The following is a 27,959-nucleotide window of genomic DNA, read 5'->3' on the forward strand; positions in this document are numbered from 1 at the left end:
ATGTTTGTTGTCTGCCATGAACCATTCTCTCGCCATATTGGCCTTAGGAAAGAAAAAAAGATAACGATTTAGTTTTGCATAGTCATATATAATATTTTATTTAGAAAACATTAAAGAGAAAATGGTTTTGTGTTTTAATTTTATTTTTAAAATATCATTTAGTGAGATAAAAGTCTGTATTTTCATGCTGTATTTACTATTCAAGTAGAAAGATTTTTAAAATTCCATGCTTCATGTATGTGCCTGATGGCTCTGTTCTTTGGTATCCAAAATGTAAATTAATATTTGCTTTCAATTCCTTTGAGTTAGATTTTTCTAAAATCAACACCTATTTTTCAGCTTTGGATATAGAGGACAAATACAACATATCATTTATCCTGTGAAACTGCAAGCATATTAACTTTCTGAATATTATCAGTCACAAATTTTGGGCATCAGAAAATAATCTCTTTTTTTGTTCAAATTATCATTAAGTATTTCTGAAAGCTATATTGTATTTTACTGATGACAGAGTTTGGTTCCAACTATTTTGACATTGGCCACACAGGGAGTTAAAAAATTTATACTAGCAATAGGCTGTAACACGAAAGCAAGTAAAGTTAAATATGAAATATTAAATACATATGTTAATAGTATTCTGTCTTTTTTTTTTTTTTTTGAGATACTCTCTGTTACCCAGGCTGGAGTGAAGTGGCATGATCTCGGCTCACTGCAGCCTCTGCCTCCCAGGTTCAAGCAATTCTCCTGCCTCAGCCTCCCGAGTAGCTGGGACTACAGGGGTGCGCCACCACACCTAGCTAATTTTTGTATTTTTGGTAGAGATGGGGTTTCACCATGTTGGTCAGGCTGGTCTCAATTCCTGACCTCAGGTGACCCGCCTGCCTCGGCCTCCCAAAATGAACAATACTATTTCTATTTAACCGGGGAGGGAAGTTCAAAAATCCTGAGACTGCCTGCTAACTTACCTACTGTTTTGCAAAAACACTTGTAAATTGAAATATTCTGAATTATTAATTTGTTCATAAGATCAATTTTTTTGGTAAATTAATCTGTTGATTTACCTTGGTCTAATAACTTTCATCCCTTCCAATCCCTCCCTTAGAGTCTTATTTTTTCCAGAACTTTATTTCTTATAGTATATGAGTGATTTGCATATTGCTGGTTTTATTTCACATTTCTCCGTCTCACCCTGTTCTGGATTCCTTCACATGTGGGGGATGTTCCCCCCATAAGTAGGAATGTCTGTTTGCTGATGTATACATCAAATCTGCCTGCTTTTCTGAACCTTAATCATTCAGACATCATCTCACAGGCATCTCAAATTTAACTTGTCCATGAATCTGCTATTTTCCAATCAACCTGTTTCTTCTCTGCAAATGGCAACTTCTCTCATGTTGCAGAGCCAGAACTTTGCGTGTTGTGCTCATCTCCCCATGCTTTGTAATTGTGGTTGTTGTTTTGAGACAGGGTCTCACTCTGTCACTCAGGCTGGAGTGCAGTGGTGGGCCCAGGGCTCACTGCAGCCTTGACCTCCAGGGTTCAGCTGATCCTCTGACCTCAACCTCCCTGGCAGCTGGGACTATAGGCACAAGCCAGCACACCCAGCTAATTTTTTATATTTATTGTAGAGATGGGATTTTGCCATGTTGCCTAGGCTGGTCTTGAACTCCTGACCTCAAGTGACCCGCCTGCATCGGTTTCCCAAAATGTTGCAATAACAGGCATGAGCCACTGCACCTGGCCCTCATCTCCCCATTCTTGCCATCAGTCCCTGCCTGCCTCCTGAATATCCCTCAAGTCCAGCTACTTCTCCCATCTGTATTGTCAGTGTCCTAGCTGTGGACCCCAGCCTGGCCATTTTTCAGCACATCTCCTCAATTGTCCCCTTAGGAATTTTTCCATCTTCCCTCTTGCCCTTCCTCAGTCCCTTTTCTGTATAGCAGCCTAAGTGATTCTGGATTGCATAAATCTAGTCATACCTGCCCCGCTTCCCATTCTAGTTGCTCTCATGGGAATGTGAAATCTGTGCATGGCCTATCACACCCGGAATGCCTATTGGCCTTTTCACTGCACCCAGCACCATTTTCTCCTTTGCTCATACTCAGACCATCATGTTTTCCTTTCATTTCTCTCCATAGGAATACCTAGTGGTAATCATTTGCTTTTTACAACAGTGAAATCTCTCTCTGTCTGTCTCTCTCTCTTTTTTTAAATTATACTTTAAGTTCTAGGGTACATGTGTACAATGTGAAGGTTTGTTACATAGGTATACATGTGCCATGTTGGTGTGCTGCACCCATTAACTCGTCATTTAACATTGGGTATATCTCCTAATGCTATCCCTCCCCCCTCCCCCCACGCCACGACAGTTCCCGGAGTGTGATGTTCCCCTTCCTGTGTCCATGTGTTCTCTTTGTTCAATTCCTACCTATGAGTGAGAACATGCGGTGTTTGGTTTTTTGTCCTTGCGATAGTTTGCTGAGAATGATGGTTTCCAGCTTCATCCATGTCCCTACAAAGGACATGAACTCATCCTTTTTTAAGGCTGCATAGTATTCCACGGTGTATATGTGCCACATTTTCTTAATCCAGTCTGTCATTGATGGACATTTGGGTTGGTTCCAAGTCTTTGCTATTGTGAATAGTGCTGCAATAAACATACGTGTACATGTGTCTTTATAGCAGCATGATTTATAATCCTTTGGGTATATATACCCAGTAATGAGATGGCTGAGTCAAATGGTATTTCTAGTTCTAGATCCTTGAGGAATTGCCACACTGTCTTCCACAATGGTTGAATTAGTTTACAGTCCCACCAACAGTGTAAAAGTGTTCCTATTTCTCCACATCCTCTCCAGCAGCTATTGTTTCCTAACTTTTTAATGATTGCCATTCTAACTGGTGTGAGATGGTATCTCATTGTGGTTTTGATTTCTCTGATGGCCAGTGATGATGAGCATTTTTTCATGTGTCTGTTGGCTGCATAAATGTCTTCTTTTGAGAAGTGTCTGTTCATATCCTTTGGCCACTTTTTGATGGGGTTGTTTTTTTCTTGTAAATTTGTTTGAGTCCTTTGTAGATTCTGGATATTAGCCCTTTGTCAGATGAGTAGATTGCAAAAATTTTCTCCTATTCTATAGGTTGCCTGTTCACTCTGATGGTAGTTTCTTTTGCTGTGCAGAAGCTCTAGTTTGATTAGATCCCATTTGTCAATTTTGGCTTTTGTTGCCATTGCTTTTGGTGTTTTAGACATGAAGTCCTTGCCCATGCCTATATCCTGAATGGTATTGCCTAGGTTTTCTTCTAGGGTTTTTTTGGTTTTAGGCCTAACATGTAAGTCTTTAATCCATCTTGAATTAATTTTTGTATAAGGTGTAAGGAACGGATCCATATGCTTTCTGCATATGGCTAGCCAGTTTTCCCAGCACCATTTATTAAATAGCGAATCCTTTCCCCATTTCTTCTTTTTGTCAGGTTTGTCAAAGATCAGATGGTTGTAGATGTGTGGTATTATTTTTGAGGGCTCTGGTCTGTTCTCTTGGTCTGTATCTCTGTTTTGGTACCAGTACCATGCTGTTTTGGTTACTGTAGCCTTGCAGTACAGTTTGAAGTGAGGTAGCGTGATGCCTCCAGCTTTGTTCTTTTGGCTTAGGATTGACTTGGCCAAATATACAATCATGTCATCCACAGACAGGGACAATTTGACTTCCTCTTTTCCTAATTGAATACCCTTTATTTCTTTCTCCTGCCTGATTGCCCTGGCCAGAACTTCCAATACCATGTTGAATAGGAGTGGTGAGAGAGGGCATCCCTGTCTTGTGCCAGTTTTCGAAGGAATGCTTCCAGTTTTTGCCCATTCAGTATGATACTGGCTGTGAGTTTGTCATAAATAGCTCTTATTATTTTGAGATACATCCCATCAATACCAAATTTATTGAGAGTTTTTAGCCTGAAGGGCTGTTGAATTTTGTCAGAGGCCTTTTCTACATCTATTGAGATAATCATGTGGTTTTTGTCTTTGGTTCTGTTTATGTGCTGGATTATGTTTATTGATTTGCATATGTTGAACCAGCCTTGCATCCCAGGGGTGAAGCCCACTTGATCATGGTGGATAAGCTTTTTGATGTGCTGCTGGATTTGGTTTGCCAGTATTTTATTGAGGATTTTTGCATTGATGTTCATCAGGAATATTTTAGGGACTCTCTGTGTTGCTTAGGCTGGAGTGCAGTGGCATGATTATAGCTTACTGCAGCCTCGAATTCCTGGATTCAAGTGATCCCCCTGCCTCTGACTCCTGAGTAGCTGGAACTACAGATATGCCACCCTACCCAGCTAATTTTTAAATTTTTTGTAGAGACAGGGTCTATGTTGTCCAGGCTGGTCACAAACTCCTGGCCTCAAGCAGTCCTCCTGCCTCAGCCTCCCAAAGGGCTGGGATTATAGGTGTGAGCTAAATTCCTCCCTAATGTTACCATAGCCTTAGCTACTTATCTTTGGGTGCTTCTCATCTTTCTGTTTTCCTTCCCAGCCAGGAAAATCTGTGTAAGTCTCAAATACTTTCCTCTTCCTGGAACACCAAAGCTGTCATTTCCTATGCAGGTGAACCTTTCTGGCAAGTGATACCTCTTTTCTTTTTCAAAAGCACTCTAGTTTGTCTCTTTGTGAAACATGATCAAGGGATTTATTTCCCATATTTTATTTAGCTTGATCTCTTTCAAGGAGCTTTTTACATTTTTGCCTACCTAATTGATCTTTCTAAGCATACTAGCAGATTGCCTTCAATTGCTTTTCATTTTCATCTAAACAAAAGCAACGCACATTTTTTCAATGATTTCTTAGGTATATTGATGTCATTAGAAATTTCATGCCTTCTACTATGTTTCTCATTAAAAAAAAAAACTTATTAAAGCCCTCCGAAACATAGTTATTGTATATGGGCCAAGTAAATCATTACCCACAGAACAAGCATGAAATAGCTGTGTATATCTCATGGGCATGCGCTGTAGAAGATCTGTGTGTGATTGTGTGTACATGAAGTGATCTATAAGATATATATATATGTATATAGTGAACAATATGATTGATTCTGATACATATAACTTTTTCCATGGAATTTTTGTGTAGCTAAAGGAATAGCATTAATTTGAATTCATGAACGTTTTCTAAATGTTTTGAGGCAGTTTTGATAAATTGAGAATTGGCCTTTATAAAATTTAGATACATAGCATCTCTTGAGTCAGGAACAGAAATGCTCAGGCTTTTCCATATGGTTGTGGATATGGTCTAGTGTAAAAGAGATGCATAGGAAAATGCCTGGGAGGGTATACATGTTAAGCTGTTATCATTGGCTAGCTTAGAGATGGAAAGTCATATTGAAAAGGTGTGCCCTGCTCACTCAGACACATGTACTAGGATACAGGGTAACCTGCTGTAACAAAGATTTCTAAATACAGTGGGATAAATAAGAGAGATGTTTATTTACCTCTCATGTAACTGTCCGGTCCATGCTGCTAGGAGGGCGAGTCAGCCTCATGAGGTCATTCAAAGATACACACACCCATCCTGATGTGCCACTCCATTTGAATTGCCAAAGCTGAGTTTCTGCCATGTCAGGAAACCCATAGTAAGACGAGAAGAAAGGAAGCCCAAGCAAGCAATGAGAGAGTTGGAAGTTGCATACATCACTTCAGCTTACTTTCCTTTGTCTAGGAATTAGTTTGTCATGCCTAGCTACAAGCTAGATGGGAAAGTGGAGTCTGTGTCTGGGTGTCTTTTGCTCAACCAAAATTCTATTACTGTGGAAAAATGAAAAGCAGGTTTTAGGAGAAACTAGCAGTCTGTCACAATAAGCTGCATCTTAAAAATTGTTTACATATAATTATATATATGTAACTATTGTGATATATAATGTACTAATCGTTAGGTAAACTATTCAGTCTCTCTAGATTGCAATTTTCTTTTTTTCTGTTTTTTTTTTTAATTTTTTTTTTTCTTTTAGAGATAGGGTCTCTCTCTGTCACCCAGATTTGGGTACAGTGATGCAGTCATAGCTCACTGTAACCTCGAACTCCTGGGCTCAAGTGATCTTCCTGCCTCAGCCTCCCAAGTACCTGGGACTATAGGCACATGCCACCATTCCCAGCTAATTTTCTGTTTTTATTTTTTGTAGAGACAGGGTCTTGCTACATTGCCCAGGCTGGTCTTGAACTCCTGGCCTCAAGTCATCTCCCACCTTGACTTCCCAAAGTGCTGGAATTAAAGGTGTGAGCCGCTGCACCCAGCACAATATTCTCATTTTTAAGGTCCCATTTTTCTTTGTAGTTTACTTATTCTGTAACTAGTTACGCAGTTTCCTAAGAGCAGGTACCATATTGTGTGCTCTCATTTTCCTTCCCATGATACCTAATGGCTGCATGAGTAATAGTGTAGAATACATGTTGATGGATATAGATAGGTTTGCTCAGATTAAAGGGCTAGATAGTAAATGTTTTAGACTTTGTGAGACACAAGGTTTCTGTTACAACTGCTTGACTCTGCTGTTACAACATGAAAACAGTCATATGTAAACAAACCAGGCTGGCTGTGTTCTAATAAAACTTTATTTACAAAATAGGTAGGAGGCTAGATTTGGCCTTCAAGCCATATTTTGCCAACCATTGTCTTATAGGAAAGTTAAACTTTCCAGATAGATATAGGTGTAAACTTAGATTTCAGGAGCTCCATTTTTTATTTATTTATTTATTTATTTATTTTGAGACAGAGTCTCACTCTGTCACCCAGGCTGGAGTACAATGGTGTGGTCTTGGCTCACTACAACCTTGGCCTCCTGTGTTCAAGCGGGAGGCCTCAGCCTCACGAGTAGCTGGGATTACAGGCGCCTGCCACCATGCCTGGCTAATTATTGTATTTTTAGTAGAGACGGGGTTTCACCATGTTGGCCAGGCTGGTCTCAAATTGCTGACCTTATGATCCTCCTGCCTTGGCCTCCCAAAGTGCTGGGATTACAGGCGTGAGCCACTGCGCCTGGCCAGGAGCTCCATTCTTAACAGAAAACAAAACTGGAAGTTAGGTAGGTCAGTGCTGAAGCTTAGGATGCAGGAAAACTTCTGTCTGATGTTTTATTAATTACATTTTGTCTCATGCTTTTTGTTTATTCCCATATAACAGGATAGTAATTGTTCTTTTTTGCGAGCCCCGCATTGCATTAAGCATTATATCATTTATACCTGATAACAATCATGCATAATAGGTTCTATTATTGTTAGTTTACAAATGAGGAAACTAAAGTTTTGAGAGGTTAACTAACTTACCTAAGGTAAGAGGCAGACCTGGTATTTGAACTTGACTATCTGATTCTTTGCTTACTTTATGGTTATTGTTGCAAAAGTGGGGATTCTGTGAGACTTGAATAGTAAAATCAGAATCATACTTTCTAGGTTTCTTATGCAGCATAATGGTACAGATTAGAACCATACAAAAGTGGACTAAAGTAATAGGAAGGAGTGAACACACCTCTGTTTACTTTGACTTCAGCTGTCACGCTGCAGTCACCTGCTCTTCTTGTGGAAGCCTGATGTAATTTCTGCCTTCCCTGGATGTGACGTGCTTCCTCACATTTCCTTCCATTCCTGTGTAACATCTTTGTAATCTGGATGACCAAGATTAGATACGTCATTCTTCACAAAACCTTCCTGCATCCTAGAACTCTCCCAACACTATTAGTATCCTCTTGTGGCAGTTACCTATTTTGATATTACAGTTGACCTTTGAACAACACTGGTTTGAACTGTGCAGGTCCATTTATCTTGGATTTTTTTTTCAATAAATATATCCTAAAATTATTTGAAGATTTGTGACAATTTGAAAAGCTTTCAGACAAACCATATAGCCTCGAAGTACCAAAGAAAGAAAAAGGTATGTCGTGAATACATAAAATATATATGCTAGTCTGCTTCATCATTTGCTATTATAAAATATACACAAATCTATTATAAGAGTTAACATTTATCAAAACTTACACAAACAGAGACCATACCTGGTGCCATTCAAAGCAGAGAGAAATGTACACAAACAGTAAAGACGCAGCATGAAATCATAACCACATGAAGATTCACTGTAGTACATACTGTACTACTGTATAGTTTCATAGCCACCTACTGTTGCTATTGGAGTGAGCTCAAGTGTTGCGAGTATCTGCTTAAAACACCGTGTGATGCTGATCACCGCCATGTGATCAGTTCTCTCTCCAGCAAATTGCATATGGCAGTAAAAAGTCATCGCTTATGGTTCTGGCATATTTTCCATCATGTTTAGTGCAAACCATAAACTTTGAATAACAGGACAGAATCCATACACAGTGCTACTCGTAATGCTGGAGGTCCTCCCAAGAAGCAGAGAAAAGTCATGACATTATGAGAAAAAATTGAATTACTTGATAATCTATGATAGATTGAGGTCTGCAGATGTAGTTTCCTGTCATTTCAAGATAAATGAATCCCATGTAAGGACCGTTGTAAAAGAAAATAAAATGAAATTCATGAAGCAGTTGCTGCAGCTACACCAGCAGGTGTGAAAATCTTGCACTGTTTGTGAAACACCTTTCATTTCATATTGAAGATGCAGCTTTTATGTGGGTGCAAGATTGCTATAAGAAAGGCATTCCCATAGACTCGAATATGACTGTCTATGGGAAAGTGAAGTTGTTGTATGGCAACTTAAAGCAAAAGGAAGGTGGAAGGATATAAAGCTGGAGAATGTATCGCCAACCAAGGATGATTTGGTAATTTTAGAAAGAGATTTGGCTTTAAAATGTGAAGACAGAATGTGAAGGGGAAGCTGTTTCTGCCAACCAAGAGGCAGCATTAAGACACCATTAAGAAAATCATTGAAGAGAAAGGATATCTGCTGAACAGGGTTTTAATGCAGACACAAGTGCCTTATTCTGAGGGGGGAAAAAAAAAGCCACAAGGAACATTTCTTAGTAAGGAAAAGAAGCAAGCATGAGGAGTTAAGACAGGGAGGAATACACTAACTCTGTCCGTTGTTCTGTGCAAATGCAGTCAGGTTTATGATCTGCACTTATCTGTGAAGGTGCTCATCTCCTAGCCTTGAAGGAAAATGATAAGCACTGGCTGCCAGTCTTCTGGTTGTACAACAAGAAGGCTTGGACAGTGAGAACCCTTTTTCTGGATTGATTCCATTGATGCTTTGTCCCTAAAGTCTGGAAGTACTTTGCCAGTAAGGGGCTGTCTTCTAAAGTTCTTTTGATAGGGACAGAGCCCCAGCCACCCAGAACACATTTGTTTAACATCGAAGGTGTCCAAGTGGCCTGCTTCTCCACAAACCCAACAAGTCTAATTCAGCCTCTAGCTCAGAGTATTGTAAGGACCTTTCAGGCTCATTATACACAGAGCTATATGGAAACAATCATTGACACTGTGGAAGAGAAAAAGTCTGGAAAGATTACACCACTGAAGATGCATTGTTGTCATATAAAAAGCTGTGAAAGCCATCAAGCCCAAAATTTTTGCTGGAGAAAACGTTGTCTGGGTGTTGTGCATGACTTCACAGGATTTATGAAAGAAGCAACCGAGGAAATCATGAAAAAGATTGTGGATTTGACATAAAAGGTGGAGTGGGGGTTGAAGGGTTTTAAGGTATGGATCTTAGAGGAATCCAAGAGCGGATAGACACCACACCCGAGGAATTAACAGAGGATGACTTGATGCAGATAAATGCTTCTGAATCAGTGCCAGAGGATGAGGAAGAAGACGTAGAAGAAGCAGTGCCACAAAACAGGATCACATCAGACAATGCGGCAGAAGGATTCTGATTATTCAAGACTGCTATTGACTTATTTTACGACGTGGACCCTTCTGTGATACTGGCAGTAAAACTAACACAAACAGTGGAAGAAGGATTGAACTCATATAGAAACATTTTTAGAGAAATGAAAAAGCAAAAAAGGCAGACAAAAATTACAAAGTATATTCATAAAGTTATACAGAGTGTGTCGCCTCTCCTGCCTCCCCTTCCACCTCCTCCACCTCTCCTGCCTCCCCTTCCACCTCCTCCACCTCTCCTGCCTCTCCTTCCACCTCCTCCACCTCTCCTGCCTCTGCAACCCTGAGACAGCAAGCCCAGCCCCTTCTCTTCCTCCTTCTCCTCAGTCTACTCAACCTGAAGAGGAGGAAGACTTGCGATGATCCACTTCCACTTGATGAATAGTAAATGTATTTTCTCTTATGATTTGCTTCTTTAGCTTTATTGCAATACTGCAGTGTTTAATATATATAATATATAAAACGTGTAATTGACTGTTTTCAGCAAGGGTTTCAGTCAACAGTATGTTATTAGCGTTTACTTTTTTGGAGCAGCAAAAGTTATATATGGATTTTTGTCTGTGCAGGAGGCACCCCTAACCCTCATGTTATTCAGTCATCACCTATACTTTGAAATTGTCATTGTGTACTAGGCTCAATTTTTTTTCTACTAGATTACATGCATCTTTAAAAAATGACTTATTGAGGTATACTTGACATAATAAATTTCTGATATTTAAAGTATTCAATTTTATGAGTTTTGACATACGTATACACCTGTGAAATCATTACCACAGCCGTGGTATTGAACACTTCTTTCATCTCCGGAAGTTTCCTTATGGTCTTTGCCATTTACCCTCCCTCTACCCCTTTCCCAGTGTAACCGCATGGTCTGCTTTCTGTCATTGTAGGCTTGTTTGCGTGTCCTAAAATTTTATATTAATGGAATTATACATTATTATGCATTATTTTTGGTCTTGCTTTTTTAACTCAGTGCAATTATTTTTAGATCCATCCTTGTTGTTTCACGTGTTACTGACTCTTTGTGTGTGTATGTGGAATAGAATTCCATTGTACGGACAAGCCCAGTTTTGTTAATTTATTTGCCTGTTGATGGAGATTTAAATTGTTTCCAGGTTTTGATTATAGTAAATAAAGCTGCTATTAACCTTTGCATATAAGTCTTTGTATGGACATATGTTTTTATTTAACTTGACTTAATACGTAGGAGTGAGTTGTCTGAATCAGTGAGTATATGTTTAACTTTTCCAGAAACTGCCAAACTGTTCCAAAGTGTGTGTATCATTTTATATTGCCACCACAGTGTGACAATTCTCCTTGTTCCATATCATGACTAGCACTTGCTGTTATCTGTCTTTTCACTTTGGCCATGTAAATTGGTATATTGGTGGCATCTCATTGTATTTCTTTAACAATAATGATGTTGAACAATTTTTCCTATGCTTAGTGGACATTTTGACTGTGTTTTTTTACTTGGTTTGTTTTTTGTCTTATAATTGTATTGTGTTCTTTATATATTTGTAGATACAACTCCCTTGTTCAATATATGTATTGTGGGCCAGACATGGTGGCTTATGCCTATAATCCTAGTACTTTGGGTGGCCAAGGTGGGCGGATCACTTGAGCCCAGGAGTTCGAGACCAGCCTGGGCAACATAGCAAAAACGTGTGTCTACAAAAAAATATAAAAATTAGTTGGGCGGCCGGGTGCAGTGGCTAACTCCTGTAATCCTAGCACTTCGGGAGGCCGAGGTGGGCGGATCACAAGGTCAGGAGATCGAGACCAACCTGGCCAACATGGTGAAACCCTGTCTCTAGTAAAAATACAAAAATTAGCTGGGTGTTCCTGTAATCCCAGCTACTTAGGAGGCTGAGGCAGGAGAATCGCTTGAACCTAGGAGGCAGAGGTTGCAGTGAGCTAAGATTGTGCCATTGCACTCTAGCCTGGCAACAGAGCAAGACTCCGTCTCAAAGAAAAAAAAAAAGAAAATTAGCCGGGCATGGTGGCATGCACCTGTGGTCCCAGCTACTTAGGAGGCTGAGACAGGAGGATCCCTGAGCCTGGGAGGTTGAAGCTTCAGTAAGCCGAGATTGCACCACTGCACTCTGACCTGGGCGATAGAGTGAGACCCTGTCTCAAAAAATATATAATCATAATCATAATCATAATCATATATTTAATGTGAGTATTTTCTCTCAGGCTGTAGTTTGCTATTTTATTTTCTTAGTTGCCTCTTTTGAGGAGCAGACTTAAATTTTGATGAAGTACAGTTTGTCAATATTTTTATAGTTCATGGTTTCTGTATACTAAGAATCTGTTGCCTACCTTAAGGTAACAGATTTTTTCCTCCATATTTTCTACTATAGTTATGAAAATAGGTTTGTGATTCATTTGAAGTTAATTTTTTGTCTGTGTTGTTAGGTGTTAGCGTTGAAGTTAAATTTTTTTTTTTTTTTTTTGAGATGGTGTCTAGCTCCGTCGCTGAGGTGGGAGTGCAGTGGTGCGATCTCAGCTCACTGCAACCTCCAGCTCCCAGGTTCAACCAATTCTCCTGCCTCAGCCTCCCAAGTAGCGGGGATTACAGGTGCCTGCCACCACGCCCAGCTAATTTTTGTATTTTTAGTAGACATGGGGTTTCATTGTGTTGGCCAGGCTAGTCTTGAACTCCTTACCTCATGATCTGCCTGCCTCGGCCTCCCAAAGTGCTGGAATTACAAGTGTGAGCCACTGCGCCTGGACTTTTTTTTTTTTTTTTTGGTCCAAATGGTTAGCTGGTTTTCTTGTACCATTTATTGAAATTACATTTATTAGGTTGGTGTAAACATAATTGCGGTTTTTGCATTGCTGAAATTTGCTGTTTGATATTGGAATACATTCTTAAATAAATGTGGTTATGTTATACATCATTTTAATGTACATTTCTCACTTTGTTTTTTTGCTAATGACTTACTACTTGCTGTTTATTTTATATTTAGAGTATGGAAATGATGTTAGACAAAAAGCAAATCTGAGCAATTTTCTTATTTGAGTTTAAAATGGGACGTAAAGCAGCAGAGACAACTTGCAACATCAACAACGCATTTGGCCCAGGAACTGCTAATGAACATACAGTGCAGTGATGGTTCAAGAAGTTTTGCAAAGGAGATGAGAACCTTGAAGATGAGGAGCTTAGTGGCCGGCCTTCGGAAGTTGATGACAACCAATTGAGAGCAGTCATTGAAGCTGATCCTTTTAAAGCTACATGAGAAGTTGCTGAAGAACTCATTGCCAACCGTTCTACTGTCGTTTGGCATTTGAAGCAAATTGGAAAGATGAAAAAGCTCCATGAGTGGGTGCCTCATGAGCTGACTGAAAATAAAAATTATTGTCATTTTGAAGTGTTGTCTTTTCCTGTTCTACAAGACAATGAACCATTTCTTGGATTGTGATGTGTGATGAAAAGTGGATTTTATATGACAAGCAGCGATGATCAGCTCAATGGCTGGACCAAGAAGACGCTCCAAAGCAATTCCCAAAGCCAAACTTGCACCAAAAAAAGGTCATGGTCACTGTTTAGTGATCTGTTGCTGGTCTGATCCACTACAGCTTTCTGAATCCTGGCAAAACCATTACATCTGAGAAGTATGCTCAGCAAATCGATGGGATACACCAAAAACTGCAATGCTTGCGGCTGGCGTTGGCCAACGAGAAGGGTCCAGTTTTTCTCCGTGACAACACCCAACTGCATGTCACACAACCAATGCTTAAAATTTGAATGAGTTGGGCTATGAAGTTTTGCCTCATCTGGCATATTCACCTGACCTCTCGCCAACCAACCACCACTTCAAGCATCTCAACAACTTTTTGCAGGGAAAACGCTTCCACAACCAGCAGGATGCAAAAAATGCTCTCCAAGAGTTCGTCAAATCCCGAAGCATGGATTTTTATGCTACAGGAATAAACAAACTTATTTCTCATTGAGAAAAGGGAGCTGATGTAATGGTTCCTATTTTGATTAATAAAGATGTGTTTGAGCCCAGTTTTAATGATTTAAAATTCACGGCCCAAAACCACAGTTACTTTTGCACCACCCTAATACAGCCCGTTGACTTGACTTGGCAATACCAAGCTTCTTAAGTTTATATTTAGTGTTTTATTGATACCACAAGTTCAGATATTTTTTGTTGTTAATAGGATTCAAGGAAATAAGTAATCTTGAATGGTTTCTGCTAGGTCATAGAGCAATGATGATAAATTTCTCCGGATTATCAGAATTCAACTTTTCACTGATTCATTGTTCTTCTATTTGATATCATTTTACTTTTAGGTGTTACACATAATATTGCATTACTTCGAGAGGTAATAGTCAACTCACGCTTTGTAAAAGGAGACATCAGCACTAAATTTCTCTCTGATGTGTATCCTGATGGCTTCAAAGGTTTGTATGCATTAAAATATTTTAGTGTTTTAAAGTTGTTATTTTTATACTTTATTGTAATACATAATTTCATTCTATTTTGAAATTAAGGCCTTTTGGCTCATATTATACTTAATTAGCATTTTTAGAACATGCAAGACTTTACATTCATGATTTTGCATATTTATGGGTGACTCATGAGTGTGATAATCTGCAGTCTTGTGGAGTGCAGAATTCAACCATGTGGATTGTTCTATGAGTCCAGTGTTTTGGAGCAAAACATGTAGATAGATCATTAGCCTCCCTGACTTTCTGGTTTCTGAAAATCAAATCAGATTTGTATTTTCTACTGAGGTGAGTATATAAGGAACTCTTCTAAAGTGATTTTTAAGAGATATGTTAATGAAAATAGCACTGAAAATTTCAGAAAACCAGATTCTAGTCCTATTAATGAAAATCTAGGAAGATGATGATTTTATTCTGAAAAATGAAGTTTTCAATAAAGTAATGAGCGGAATGTGAAATTTAACACTGCAAAGTTATCAGCGAGCATTTCCAGGTAGTAGAAAAATTGCTCATCAAATGGGAGATAGAGAAAACCCTTTAGTGAGCATTCAAAACATAGTTAACATAAGATATTGAAAGATAAACAAAATTTAGATGAGACTTAATAGAAATGTTATTCAGGTGAAAGCCTCTACCTACATTTTTAATGAGCTAGTGAGGTATGAAAGTTAGATAGTCTGTCCCATATTTCAAGTGTTCTTTATATCCATTAAAGTGTTTTAATGTAAAATGACTCACATTCATATTAGGAGCTATATATAGATTCAGGTCAAGTTGATGTCGTTGAGTTGTTGGGTGCATTTATAAAGCAGTTTTCAATTCAGAATTTATAATAACAGTTTTCATAAGACTCAACAGAGATAACTGATTTGAATATTGTTTTAAAACTTTAGTGTTATAGAGTTTTATCATTAGTATTAAGGCAAATGAAGAATGGCTCTAATTTGGGATCTTAAAAACTAATGATTTATTAGGTTGTTTTTCCTAAACTTTTGAATTTTTAAAAATACAAAATAAAATACAACCAGGATAGTAGTTTTATACTTTTGTGACTGTTGTTTTAATATTTGTTGGTTTAATGAGGCTAAGAACCCCTTACGTCATTGCTTTTCATTTTATCCCTAGCACAAAACATAGTAGATACTAAGTATTTGTTGATTAATGAAAAAAAAAATCTTATCCATAGTATTGATAAGAAAGGATTACTTTGGATTTTTTTTTTTTTTTTTTGAGACGGAGTTTTGCTCTTTCGCCCAGGCTGGAGTATAGAGGCACGATCTTGGCTTACTGCAACTCCGCCTTCCAGTTTCAAGCAATTCTCCTGCCGCAGCCTCCCAAGTAGTTGGGATTACAGGTGTGTGCCACTACACCTGGCTAATTTTTATATTTTTAGTAGAGACAGGGTTTCACCATGTTGGCCAGGCTTGAACTCGAACTCTTGACCTCCTGATCTGCCCGCCTCGGCCTCCCAAAGCGCTGGGATTAACAGGTGTGAGCTACCATACCTGGCTGCTACTTTGGATATTTTTAATCATTTCTGCATGTATCCAGATAACCAGTTCATTCTATTTTGATCCTAACATTTAGTTTCTTGTCCTTCCTAAAATTTTAATTAAAAGTTTTAGTACGTTTTGAAGTGGACTTAGGACTTCCATGTTTTTATGACTGCCTGGCAATTCAGTGATGGTGATAAGATAGGAAACAGTGGGCAGAAGGAGAAAACAGGGAAAAACTACAGAGAACCTTTAGAACAAACATTATATGCACGTATGGGTATTTATATATATATATAGAGAGAGATATATATACACACACATATACACATTTATATATAAGTCTGTCTATATGTATGTATGGTAAAGTATCCCAGAGAAGAAGAAAATGGGGCATTTAAATTTTCTAATCAGAGTTGATTAGTGTGTGCTGGACGATTACCAACAATAGAGAATATCCCAAATTCTCTAAAGAAGGGATCCCCTTCAAACTCAGAAATATTGCAGTTTTCTGTGATGCATATAATATATTACATTTCTTTTTTGGTAAGGAATTAACAGCTTGGACACCACAATTTTGTTTTTTATGCTTAGACCAATTTTTAAAATTGGCATACATTGCTTTTAGCAATTATTTAGTTGCAGCCTTCATTTTACATGTGAGGAAACTGGAGCTCAGAGATATCAGTAAAGCTAAATGACCAGTAAGATAATAATGCCAGGAATTGAACCTAGGCTTATTCAACTCCTATTTGAGTAGTCTTTGAGTTATGCTGGGGTTCAAATTCATAAATCACAAACGTTTTCAATCAGGGTATGCTACATGTTGTTATATTGCCTCTAAATACTTTAGAAACACACTCCTATATTTGCCATTCTTACTGTCTCCCTCTGATTTTATTTTCTTGTTATTTTCATGTCAGTTTGTTCTTCTTTGGTTACTGTCTCTCATTCTTCTTCAGATTGCTGTATTTCTCATTCTCCATTTTCCCCGCAAATCAGGTCTTAGATATTTTAAACTGTATCGTCTTTGACTGTTTGATATATGTGCCCAAGAGACCACAGGAAGTGGTAACTACAGTTAATCCAGGATCCTCTCCATATGTTTGGGGCCAGGTCATTTTGCCCCTTTGGGGTTCCCCATCTGCTTCCCATCTGTCCAGCTATCCTAGGCACTATTCACAGGCAAGCACCTATTTTTACGACTGCATTAAAATTTTCTATTGTATATGTTTATTATCCCACATTTATTTGTATGTAGACTAAGCCAGTTTTACTAGAGATTCTTAGAGTTAAACTTTGAAATGATTGCTTCTAAAATTAAAAAATAGGATACATGAAAAATTATTCTTGTCATCTCTTTAGATGTGGATGTTGAAAAGCGGTTTCCCTTGATTCTGAAAAATAAATGGAACATGAGGAAGAACATATTTTAAGAACTATAATTTCATTTGGCCTCTAATGAACATTTTGAGCTTATTTCTCTGATACCTTCCTATACTTCAACCCCAAGCCCCATCGAAAGAAATTGTCAGAATTATCTCTTTCTTTTAAGAAGTTACAGATCTTCTGGTAAAAATTTCACTCAACACAAAAAGCATATAATTAATTATACTTCTCTTTTTTCCACTGAATTTAGTCAAGTATGTCTACACTTTTAAAAATACTACTATGATATTTGGACTGAATTCAATCATTAAAGTAATTCAACAAATAATTGGTATAGGCTCTAGAAGATAATTAAAGATGGGTATATTTTACCTGCTCTTAGTGAGCTGACATCATGAGAGAAATAATAATGTAAAGTGCCAACTATACTACAGGACAGCATAAAGTAAGTGCCTGGTAAAGATGTAAGCAAAGTATCTTGATAGAAGAGAAAAAAACAAAACAACAACAACAAAACACCGGAAACCCAGTTCCATTTGAGGGAATAAAGAATGGCTTTAAGGATGAGGTAGCATTTAGACTCTTGGAATACCTCTCCGCGGACTCTCTCCGTGGGAGCTGGGCTGCCTTGTGAGAGCCATGTGTGCACATCTTCATTAGCCATCCTCTTTGAAGTTGGTAGTTTGAAATCAGCCATGAAGAAAGTATTTAAGGAAATTGGTTGTACCCTGCGGCTTTTCTCCTTCCCCCACACCCCAGTTGTTTGTTAAGCATTTACCAGCAAACCACCACCTAACTCTTTGGCCTGCATATTGAGCAGAGTCCCTGATGTAAAAGGAAAAGAATTACTCATCTAGGGAGGAAGACCTGGAAGACTCACTAAGGACAGGTGGTGCTCAGTTTTAGAGTTGCTGTTGTAGGAGGCAGATGACTGTGCTTACTGAAAAATAGGAAGAACACTTAAAAATACTGAATTAGAGGAGAAAGACTTAATGAACTAAAAAACTGTGATTTTTCTAAATAAAACAATTCAGCAGTCAATGTGGAAGGTAGGATGGTCACTACTAAGATCCAAATTAGTGACTCAAAGGAATAAATGGAAGTATCTCAAAATATGTAGCAAAGAGGTAAAGAGAATGAAATCATGTGGAAAATGATAAGAGATATGGAGGGAAGATCCAAAAGATTTTACATATAAATGCATACTAGGAGTTTCATGAAAAGAAAAATGGAAATGAAGGATAACTTTCAAAGAAATAATAGAGATTTTTTTCTCACTGTTCTTAAGAAAGCCTTAGGTATTCTTGGAAAGACTCACTGAGATTCAGACAGGATTAATTTAAAAAGTAACTCCACTAGGCATATAAAAAACAAATACTTTTTTAAAGCTTCTAGAAGAAAAGAAAGAAGATGCAAGGAATGTACAGTGAAATTATGTTCATACTCTATAACTGGAGGTTAGAAATCTTAGAAAGTGTCTGCTACATAGGAAAGAATTTGACTCAAGAGTACTATACCCAGCTAAGATATCATCATCAATATAAACAAATTTGTTTTCAGTTAAATAAGGGTTCAGAACTATTTTACCATATATACTCCTTTTGAAGAAATTGCTAAAGGAAGTACTTTAACCAGTTTTGAGGTAAGATGATAGCTTAAAAATACACATGTTTCCCCCACCCCCAAATCCACTAACTTGAGTTTTTTAAAGACACAAGCCCACTAGGAAGAAGAAAGGAAATAGCATTTGGTAAAATGAACAGCTGAAAGATAATTCTTAACTCTCTTAGTAACCTAAGGATGTTGAATCCTAAGCTGACAATGGGAGAAACTGAGAAATAGCTCATTACCACTGCAGAACCCTTCAGAAGTCTCAATAATTATTAGCTCCAGGTACCCTGGGAAATTCCTAAAGGTAGCACTATTGGCCTAAAATCTCTGTAAAATTTTCTCCGTATCACTTCCCTCACTCTTCAGAGTAAGGCGACTCTCTTTCCCTCATCCTGGTGAAAGCTTTCAGATTCTTCTCTGCAGAGGATAAAAACCAGGGGACACCAGGCACAGTTGGACAAAGGATCGAGGGAACATGGACATACTAAATGTGGTGACACTCCCTGCCCCAGCTTCGTTCCTCAGTTGGTTCCCAGGGTACTGGCAGGCAGACAGGTACTCACAGACATGAAAGTAGAAGATCCTTGAAAAATCTAACCCCCTGGTGAGATTACCTAAAGATTCCCCAACAAAATAGTCCAGGAGATTACCCTACAGACAGAGCTGCCAGTGGTCAACAAAGCCATAGCCCACAAAGAGAGAACGGGCCTGGCTTAGAATCAGGACCTCAATCTGCATTATTTAATACAACACTATGGCTGGGCGCGGTGGCTCATGCCTGTAATCCCAGCATTTTGGGAGGCCGAGTGGGGCAGATCACCTGAAGTCAGGAGTTTGAGAACAGCCTGACTAATGTGGAGAAATCCCATCTCTACTAAAAATACAAAATTAGCCGGGCATGGTGGCATGTGCATGTAATCCCAGCTATTCGGGAGGCTGAGGCAGGAGAATCACTTGAACCCAGGAGGTAAAGGTTGTGGTGAGCCGAGATAGCGCCACTACCCTCCAGCCTGGGCAGCAAGAGCAAAACTCTGTCTCAAAAAACAAAAACAAACACACAAAAAAACCGGAAAACACTACATGTAATGGGAACCAACGCATAGCTGTTAAAAATAAATGGTAGACCTAAAACCACTCGGGAAATACACAGGTCAGGCTTCTTGAAAACTGCATCATGCCAATGAGGTTGGCCAGTAGCACGAGGGTCATAGTGGCATGTCACAAAGCTTGTAGGTGCTGTTACATGGTTTTGAACTCTAGTAGTTAGTGGCTTAATGAACAAGGAGAGGAGATAATAAACATTGTTTAGGGGTTGGGACTTTTGCTTGAAATTATCCCCCCAAAAGTTTAAGAAGGTAAGAGTTAGTTGTGAGGAGGAAGGTTTGTCTTCTTTCAGTCACAAATACTTATAGAGCCTACTGGGTAAAAGATTGTGCTCTAGGCTCTGGGAATACAGGGGTAAAACTGAGGCTTTTAAAACCAAGAGCTGCAGCTTTTTCCAGCCATGTCTTCACTGAAGAGCCCACTGTGCCCAGCCTCGTTGACATCGCAGTAGAGGCTCTAAGCTTGAATGCTGTGAACGTTCCAAGGCTGGGTTGAAGAAAGCCTTAGAACTCCATCTAGACCTGTAACAAGTACAAGTGACTTGCTCCTCTGAAGAGTGCTTGAGGCTTCATGTGTCCTGCATGTGAGGCTGGAGCTCTCAGTCCTTCTGCCCCCTCACCACCTGTACTCCACGTGCACCCAGCAGCATCCTCTCAGTCTTCTCTGTCAGGGTTGGGGGAGAGGGTAAACCAAGTGTCCGATTACAGCACTCTCGGTTTACGTTCACACTCGCTAAAAGGGGTAGGAAGAATTGGAGAGCTTTTTAAATACTGCGCCCCCAAGTTTTAGGTGTGTAGGATTCATCAGTAAACAGAAAAAGGAGCTGCCCTCATGGGACCTACATTGCAGCAGGTTAGCCGGCAGCATGCATTCCCAGCTCCCCTCATGGCAGCCAGGCAGGGTTTGCACATTAGAAGCTGCTCAGAAAAGGGAATGAGGTACATTCACCTTAGCTTACTAGCCCAGAATGCAGTGTCAGTGTGTCTGACTCAACACCAAGCTGGTCTACCGCCCCCAGAGGGCAAACAGTGGAGACCGTTCAAAGGGAGCTCAAGGTCAGAGCCAGGGAAGACATGCCTTACTTAGTATCAGGCCGCAGGAGAACTTGCAGAAGTCAAGGCCACTCTGGCCTGTGATCAGGAGTAGCATTATGCTAGAATCGTTATAAGAATAGGTCAGTTAGGGGGCCGGGCGCGGTGGCTCACGCTTGTAATCCCAGCACTTTGGGAGGCCGAGGTGGGCGGATCACGAGGTCAGGAGATCGAGACCACGGTGAAACCCTGTCTCTACTAAAAATCCAAAAAAAATTAGCCGGGCGTGGTGGCGGGCGCCTGTAGTCCCAGCTACTCGGAGAGGCTGAGGCAGGAGAATGGCGTGAACCCAGGAGGCAGAGCTTGCAGTGAGCTGAGATTGCGCCACTGCACTCCAGCCTGGGCGACAGAGCAAGACTCCGTCTCAAAAAAAAAAAAAAAAAAAAAAATAGGTCAGTTATGATCAGACTTCTTACACAGAGCCTGTTGGAACTGAGTAATGCCGCTTTTGAAGTGGAATATCAGTAAAATGCTTGAAGTTGATGTGCATCATATCAGTTTGCCTGGGAGATGTGATGAATGATGGTCCATTTTATTTGGGAGACCTCTCTCAATATTGCCTGAGTACGTGCACTAATAGTTGGTTAGACCAGATGAAATACTGATTGAGCATCTTGCAGTGAGTGGGTTCGCCTAATGCACTGCCTCTTCCCTTGCTGATGGTATATACTGTGCATATGTGTCTAAAGAACTGACTTGTAAAGGACTTTGATTGTGAACCACCATGAGAAATACATTTTACATCCTGACATAGTATGCATACATATAAACACACACAGCATTTTCATCTAAAATACTGTGTTTGAAGTGCTCTGATAATTTGGCTTCCTGGACATGACACATTAAACTGGCTTCATGAACTACTAAACAGTTTATTTACACAGTTTGATAAATATCAGTCCAGAACAGTTGTATTCCAAGTGAGATCTGCTGACTGGCAGCATCAGCATCACCCTGGAGCTTGTTAGAAATGCAGATTATTACTCCTTGCCCTCATACCTTCAACCAGTCAGTCCGCTGGTGAAGCACACACAGCATCCTTAATCCAGGTGATTCTGATGTTTGGTGAAGTTTGAGAAGCACTGGTTCTTTTTACACTCCAGAGAGCTTTTGTGATTATATATATTGATATTTGCCACATTATAAATGAAAACTGAGGAGCTTGAAAATATTTATTCATTCATTCTGAAAGTAATGGTAATAAATCCATTATGTGTTGACATGAGAGCAATGATGTCATCACACAGCATGTGTCCCTTGGATCTGGGAACCTCTGCAGTATACTCTTGAGAAAATGAGAGTTAAAAAAGCAAATACATTTTAGTAGTATTATGAAAATCATTTGACCTTGCAAGGACTCCTGGGGACTCCCAGTTGTTGGCAGGTCACGCTATGAGAACTGTTCTTCTCAACTGTATGTTTTGACAAGACTGAGACCAAATTTTTGTAATACTTCTTATATAGAGTAATTATGTAATCATATGGGATGTTTTCATCACTGCTTAGGTGTCAGGGGAAAATGAGGATCTTTCCAATGCCCGTAAGAATATGATTTATTAGGCCATCGTGAGGATCTAGTATGGAATTCCCAGAACCAGTTGGTAGATCCCATATTTGTATTATGTTTTATGTAATGTCTAGGTTTGTCTCAAAGAGGGTGGATTACCTGTGCTCTCCCTGCCCTTCAGGGAGCAGAAAGATTACTTCCTTGTGGAAAATTGTGCTGTAGATATTGAAGGTATTTGTATCTTAATTTTGAATATTTTTAGTCTTAGTTGTATTTTGAGTGATTTTTTAGACATAATGTTTAAATTACTTCATTTCTTCCAAATAAGTTTAGGCAACTAGTTTTTTTCTTTTTTGAATTGTACATTTGTTTCTTGGTATCTGTGGGTGATTGGTTCCAGGACCCTTTCAGATACAAAAATCCACAGAAGCTCAAGTCCCCGGTGTCGTATTTACATATAACCTACACATATCCTCCCTGTACTTTAAATCATCTCTAGATTACTTACGATGCTTAGTACAATGTAAATGCTATATAAATCATTGTTATACTGCATTGCTTTGGGGAAAATGACAAGAAAAAAAAGCCTGTACATGTTCAGTACAGACAACAATACATTTTTTTTCTCAGATACTTTCAACCTGCAGTTGTTTGAATCCATGGAGGGTCGACTGTAAAAGTAGCACCTTATGGCTGACGAGCCAGCATTCAAGTTGCTCATACTGTCCCATTTAATACTCTACTATCTGTATGTAGTACTCTGTAAACAAATAGTTTTAGATTTGTGGTGAAGTTACAGAGCTGTCAAGGGATGTGTTAACCTATAGACCCTGGAGTATTTGAATCCTGCCTTGACTTACAACCTTCTTGAAGAATTATGTAAATTCTTCAATCAGTCACTCACCCCAGGCCTTCGCGGCCAGCCGACTATCCCAGGTCCAGCTGTGTAATGGTAGGAAGATAGTGTGAGTGAGAGGAAGAGAGAGATTGGTCGGTTGATTGGGATTCATGCAGAGAGGCAGAAGAATCACGGCGTGATATTCTTTGGATCTTCGCACTAGAAAGCATGGCATCATCTGTGTCCTTGACCAGCCGCTCTCCTTTTCTCCAGGGACGGGGGCTTCTTGCACGCTATCCTCATTTCCCTCAGCAGGGAAGCTGGGCTGGGAAAGGACAGAGAGAAGCAGATGTGAGGAGCTTATGCTTTTCCTGGAGATCTCTGTGTGGATGGTTTTTTCTTTTTAATTGTTTTTGTTCTGTGCATCTGTCGAATATCTTCTTTCCCAAATTAAACTTCTTCCCCAATATAAACTTCCCGTGAGCAGGATTTTGTTGTCTTATTTGAATGGTCTTGCTTCCTCAATGTCCACACACCTCAGTGTCTAGTACAATCCTAGCTGCATAATAGATGCCCTATAAAATACTTGTTTTTTGGTATTTGACTGGTAATTCTATAGGAGAGAAGCACAGATGTTAACATAAATGATTGATTGATTGATTGGTTGATTGATTTCCCTCAGGACACATGCTAACCAAGAGTGAGAAGAACCAGTTATTGGCAATAGCATCATCATTGTTTGTGGCATTCCAGTTAAGAGCACAACATTTTCAAGAAAATTCAAGGTATGGTAGATCATTTAAAACAGAATAAATGAGCAGAACAATATTGATAATCCAGTCTACATAGGAAATAACTAATAAAAGATGTGGCTGATCTCAGTTCTAGAGATCTTACGGGTCTTTGGAGAAGTATGATAAAGTCACACTTTATAAATATGATATTGCTTACATTTTGTTTAAACAAGTTTTTTAAGTTCAGAAAGGATAAAAGGATCTTGGCCCTTTTAATTTGGACAAAAGATATTCTGAAATCCGATGGGAAATCCATTCGAGTAGTTTGTGTTTATGATTTCTGTTTTATTTATTTATCTTGAAAAACATTTGGAGACGTATATTAAAATGTAGGAATGAATCTGGGCAGTTAAAAAATATATATCAGAAACTAGTGAAGACACAAGAAGGAATTAACACCAGGTTGAGTTAGTCATTTGTGAAGCACAAGTGTGCCTTTTAGCTTCCTAGTGACCCAGGTAAAAGGGGAACATGCTTTATATCAGGATAAGTAGAAAGAAAACCTCAATGCCATTGGTGCTTCTAGAGAGAGGATTGTTCATTATGAATGTGTGTTTACTTCCTAGAGCAATCCCTTTAAAGGAATCATGCTGTTGATAAATTGTTACTTCAGTTTCTTTTCCTTTTTACTTTTTCACAAGAGGAAGAACAAAGATTAAAAAAAAGAAAAAAAAGATGGAAGATGATGAACTAGCTTTGAAAAGCACAAATCAGAAACTGAAATTACTTCTGAAGAATTAGGTAGAAGAGAAACTAAATTGGATTTAGGCTGTATCTTAGTGGCTAATGTGGTTTTATTCAGAAAATCTCAGTGTAGTTGGTACTCTTCACTTGTTGTCTTTACCTAGAAAGAATAGGAAGCTTACAGTGTATCTTTTTAAAAGTTATGATTTGTTAGCTACCAGGGAGAGATGAGAGAGTATAGAATATCAGTAAATGACTGAATGACTGGACGGAGGAGGAAAATGGTCAGTAGAACCATGAATCTGCTTGTGCATCTGTTGAATATCTTCTTTCCCAAATTAAACTTCTTTCCCAATATAAACTTCCTATGAGCAGGATTTTGTTGTCTTATTGGAATGGTCTTTGCTCCCCTGACGTCTGTACACCTCAGTGTTTGTTGTTTGGTTGTTTCCCCCCCATAGTTGTGCTGTCTAGTATGGGAGGCACTAGCCATGTATGGCAATTAAGAGTCAAGTAAATGGAAGAACCTTTTCAAAGTTACCTGAAACGTGGCTACATTTTAACTGTTCCATAGCCACACGTGGTTAGCAGCTCCTGCAGTGGGCAACTCAAAGAGCCTTTCCACCATGGCAGGTGTATTTCCATCTAGTTCTGTTGGACAGCATTTGTCTGGAGGGATATGTGTGTAGGAGAGAATGTTGCTTTTGTTTTAAAACCTGAATTTCATATTTTTTATTTTTTTTTGATAAATGTAGTATTCATATCCTAATTCCTTTACCTTCAGATGTTATTTGGACCTTGATTATTTCAGAAGTTCTGAGTGTAGCTAAATATGACTGGTTTGATTTTTAAGAAATGTATCCAAGTTATTTTCAGAGAGTGCTGCCTTACTGTGTGGAAGAATCTGAAAAGGGCTTAAAAAGATGGAGAATAAAAATTACCTGTAATCCCATAATTATTCGATAATTACTTTTAATGTTTTGGTAGAGTCTCTTCAAAGTATATATATATACATACACATATATATATGTATATATGTGTGTATATATGTATTTTTATATACATACATGTATCATTTATACTTTGCATAATTAGAGTCATAAACCTGGGAATATGGTTTGAATTACTTGTGCAAGATAAACAGCAGTATATTGAACACCCATGCACACATTATCTAGCTTCAACAACTGTAAAAAATCTACCTTCCTTGTTTCATTTTTACCTCTACCCACTCCACACTTTCCCCATTTGTTAATTTTTTAAGGTAAAATGTACAAACACACATATACGTTTCTTACCTGTACAGTTTTTGTTTTTGTTTTTTGAGACGGAGTCTTGCTCTGTTGCCCAGGCTGGAGTGCAGTGGTGCAATCTCGGCTCACTGCAGCCTCCATCTCCCGGGTTCAAGTCATTCTCCTGCCTCAGCCTCCCGAGTAGTTGGGACTACAGGCATACACTACCACATCTGGCTAATTTTTTTTTTTTTTTGTATTTTCAATAGAGATGGGGTTTCACCATGGTGGCCAGGCTGGTCTCGAACTCCTGACCTCAGGTGATCCACCCACCTGGGCCTCCCAAAGTGCTGGGATTATAGGCATGAGCCACCGCACCCAGCCTTACCTGTACAGTTTTAACAAAGGGATGCTTGTGTGTGACTCAGACGACTCTATCTTTACGTCATCTCTTCCAGTGCACTCCCTGCCTCCTTTTGCTTGTGGTGCTACCTGCGGTGCGATTTCTTCAGATTGCTTTTTTGGTAAACTTTTTTTTTCTTTTTTTTTAGAGAGATGAAGTCTTGCTTTTGTCGTCCAGGCTGAAGTGCAGTGGCACAGTCATAACTCACTGCAGCCTTGAATTCCTGGGCTACAGTGATCTTCCTGCCTCAGTGTCCCTGGTAGCCAGGATTACAAGAACATACCACCACGCCTGGCTAATTTCTGTATTTTTTTAAAGATGGGGTTTCACCATGTTGTCCAGGCTAGTCTTGAACTCCTGGGCTCAAGTGATCCAGTCCACCAGCCTTGGCCTCCCAAAGTGCTGGAATTATAGACCTGAGCTAGGGGAAACCTTGTCTCTGCTAAGTACAAAAATTAGTGGTGGCGTGGTGGCGGGTGCCTATAATTTCAGCTACTAGGGAGGCTGAGGCAGGAGAATTGCTTGAACCCAGGAGGCGGAGGTTGCAGTGAGCCAAGAATGCGCCATTGTACTCCAGCGTGGGCGATAAGAGCATGACTGTCTCAAACAAACAAACAAACAAAAAGCTAAACAATCTAATAAAAAACGGGCAGTAGGTTTGACGTAGACTTTTTATCAGAGAAGATAAATGAATGGCACAGAAATTCATGATAAGATGCTCAGCATCATCAGTTAGTGGAGAAACAAAATCACAAATCTATACCACTATACACCCACTAGAATAATATGCATCAAGTAATGAGTGGATAAATAAAAAGTGGCATATCCATACTATGAGCTTATTCAGCAGTAACAAAGAATAAACAGCTGCATTCAGTAATGTGTGTAAATCTCAGAAATAACATGTGAAGAGACAGAAACCAGATAAGACTATGTAATGTATGACTTCATTTATTTGAAATTTCTAGGAAAGGCAAAAAGTATAAAGAACAAAAGAAAGATCGGTGGTTGTCTGGGTCTGGGTATGGGAGCAAGATTGACTGCACATGAGTTCTATTGTTCTAAAACTGGATTGTGGTGATGGAAGTACAACTATATAAATGTATTACAGTATCACTTGATCTTAGCCAAAAGGCTGAGAAATGATATAAATGTATTACAATCTCATCAGACTATACAATTAAAATGTATAGATGTTATTGGCCAGGTGCAGTGGCTCACGCCTGTAGTCCCACACTTTGGGAGGCCAAGGCGGACTGATCACATGAGGCCAGGAGTTCGAGACCAACCTGGCCAACATGGCGAAACTCTGTCTGTACTAAAAATACAAAAATTAGCCAGGCTTGGTGGCGTGTGCCTGCAGTCCCAACTACTCGGGATGCTGAGGTACAAGAACTGCTTGAGCCTGGGAGGCATAGGCTGCAGTGAGCCGAGATCACACCACTGCACTCCAGTCCGGGTAACAGAGCGAGACCCTGTCTCAAAGTAATAAAATAAAAAGTAAAATGT

General features: G+C 39.2%; 1 protein-coding gene across 7 annotated transcripts in view; it reads left to right on the top strand.

The window, feature by feature from the left end:
- Window positions 1–27,959, top strand: part of PCCA (propionyl-CoA carboxylase subunit alpha) — a 439,915-nt gene that overhangs the window by 222,387 nt on the left and 189,569 nt on the right. For all 7 annotated transcript variants that reach the window (XM_030813631.1, XM_030813630.1, XM_030813633.1 and 4 more), the window contains 2 exons: window positions 14,149–14,259; window positions 24,020–24,122. In XM_030813631.1, coding sequence (XP_030669491.1) covers window positions 14,149–14,259; window positions 24,020–24,122 — 214 coding nt within the window. The remainder of the gene's footprint in view (window positions 1–14,148; window positions 14,260–24,019; window positions 24,123–27,959) is intronic.

Source organism: Nomascus leucogenys, chromosome 5 (genome assembly GCF_006542625.1).
Source record: "Nomascus leucogenys isolate Asia chromosome 5, Asia_NLE_v1, whole genome shotgun sequence".
NCBI classification, from domain to species: Eukaryota; Metazoa; Chordata; class Mammalia; order Primates; family Hylobatidae; genus Nomascus; species Nomascus leucogenys.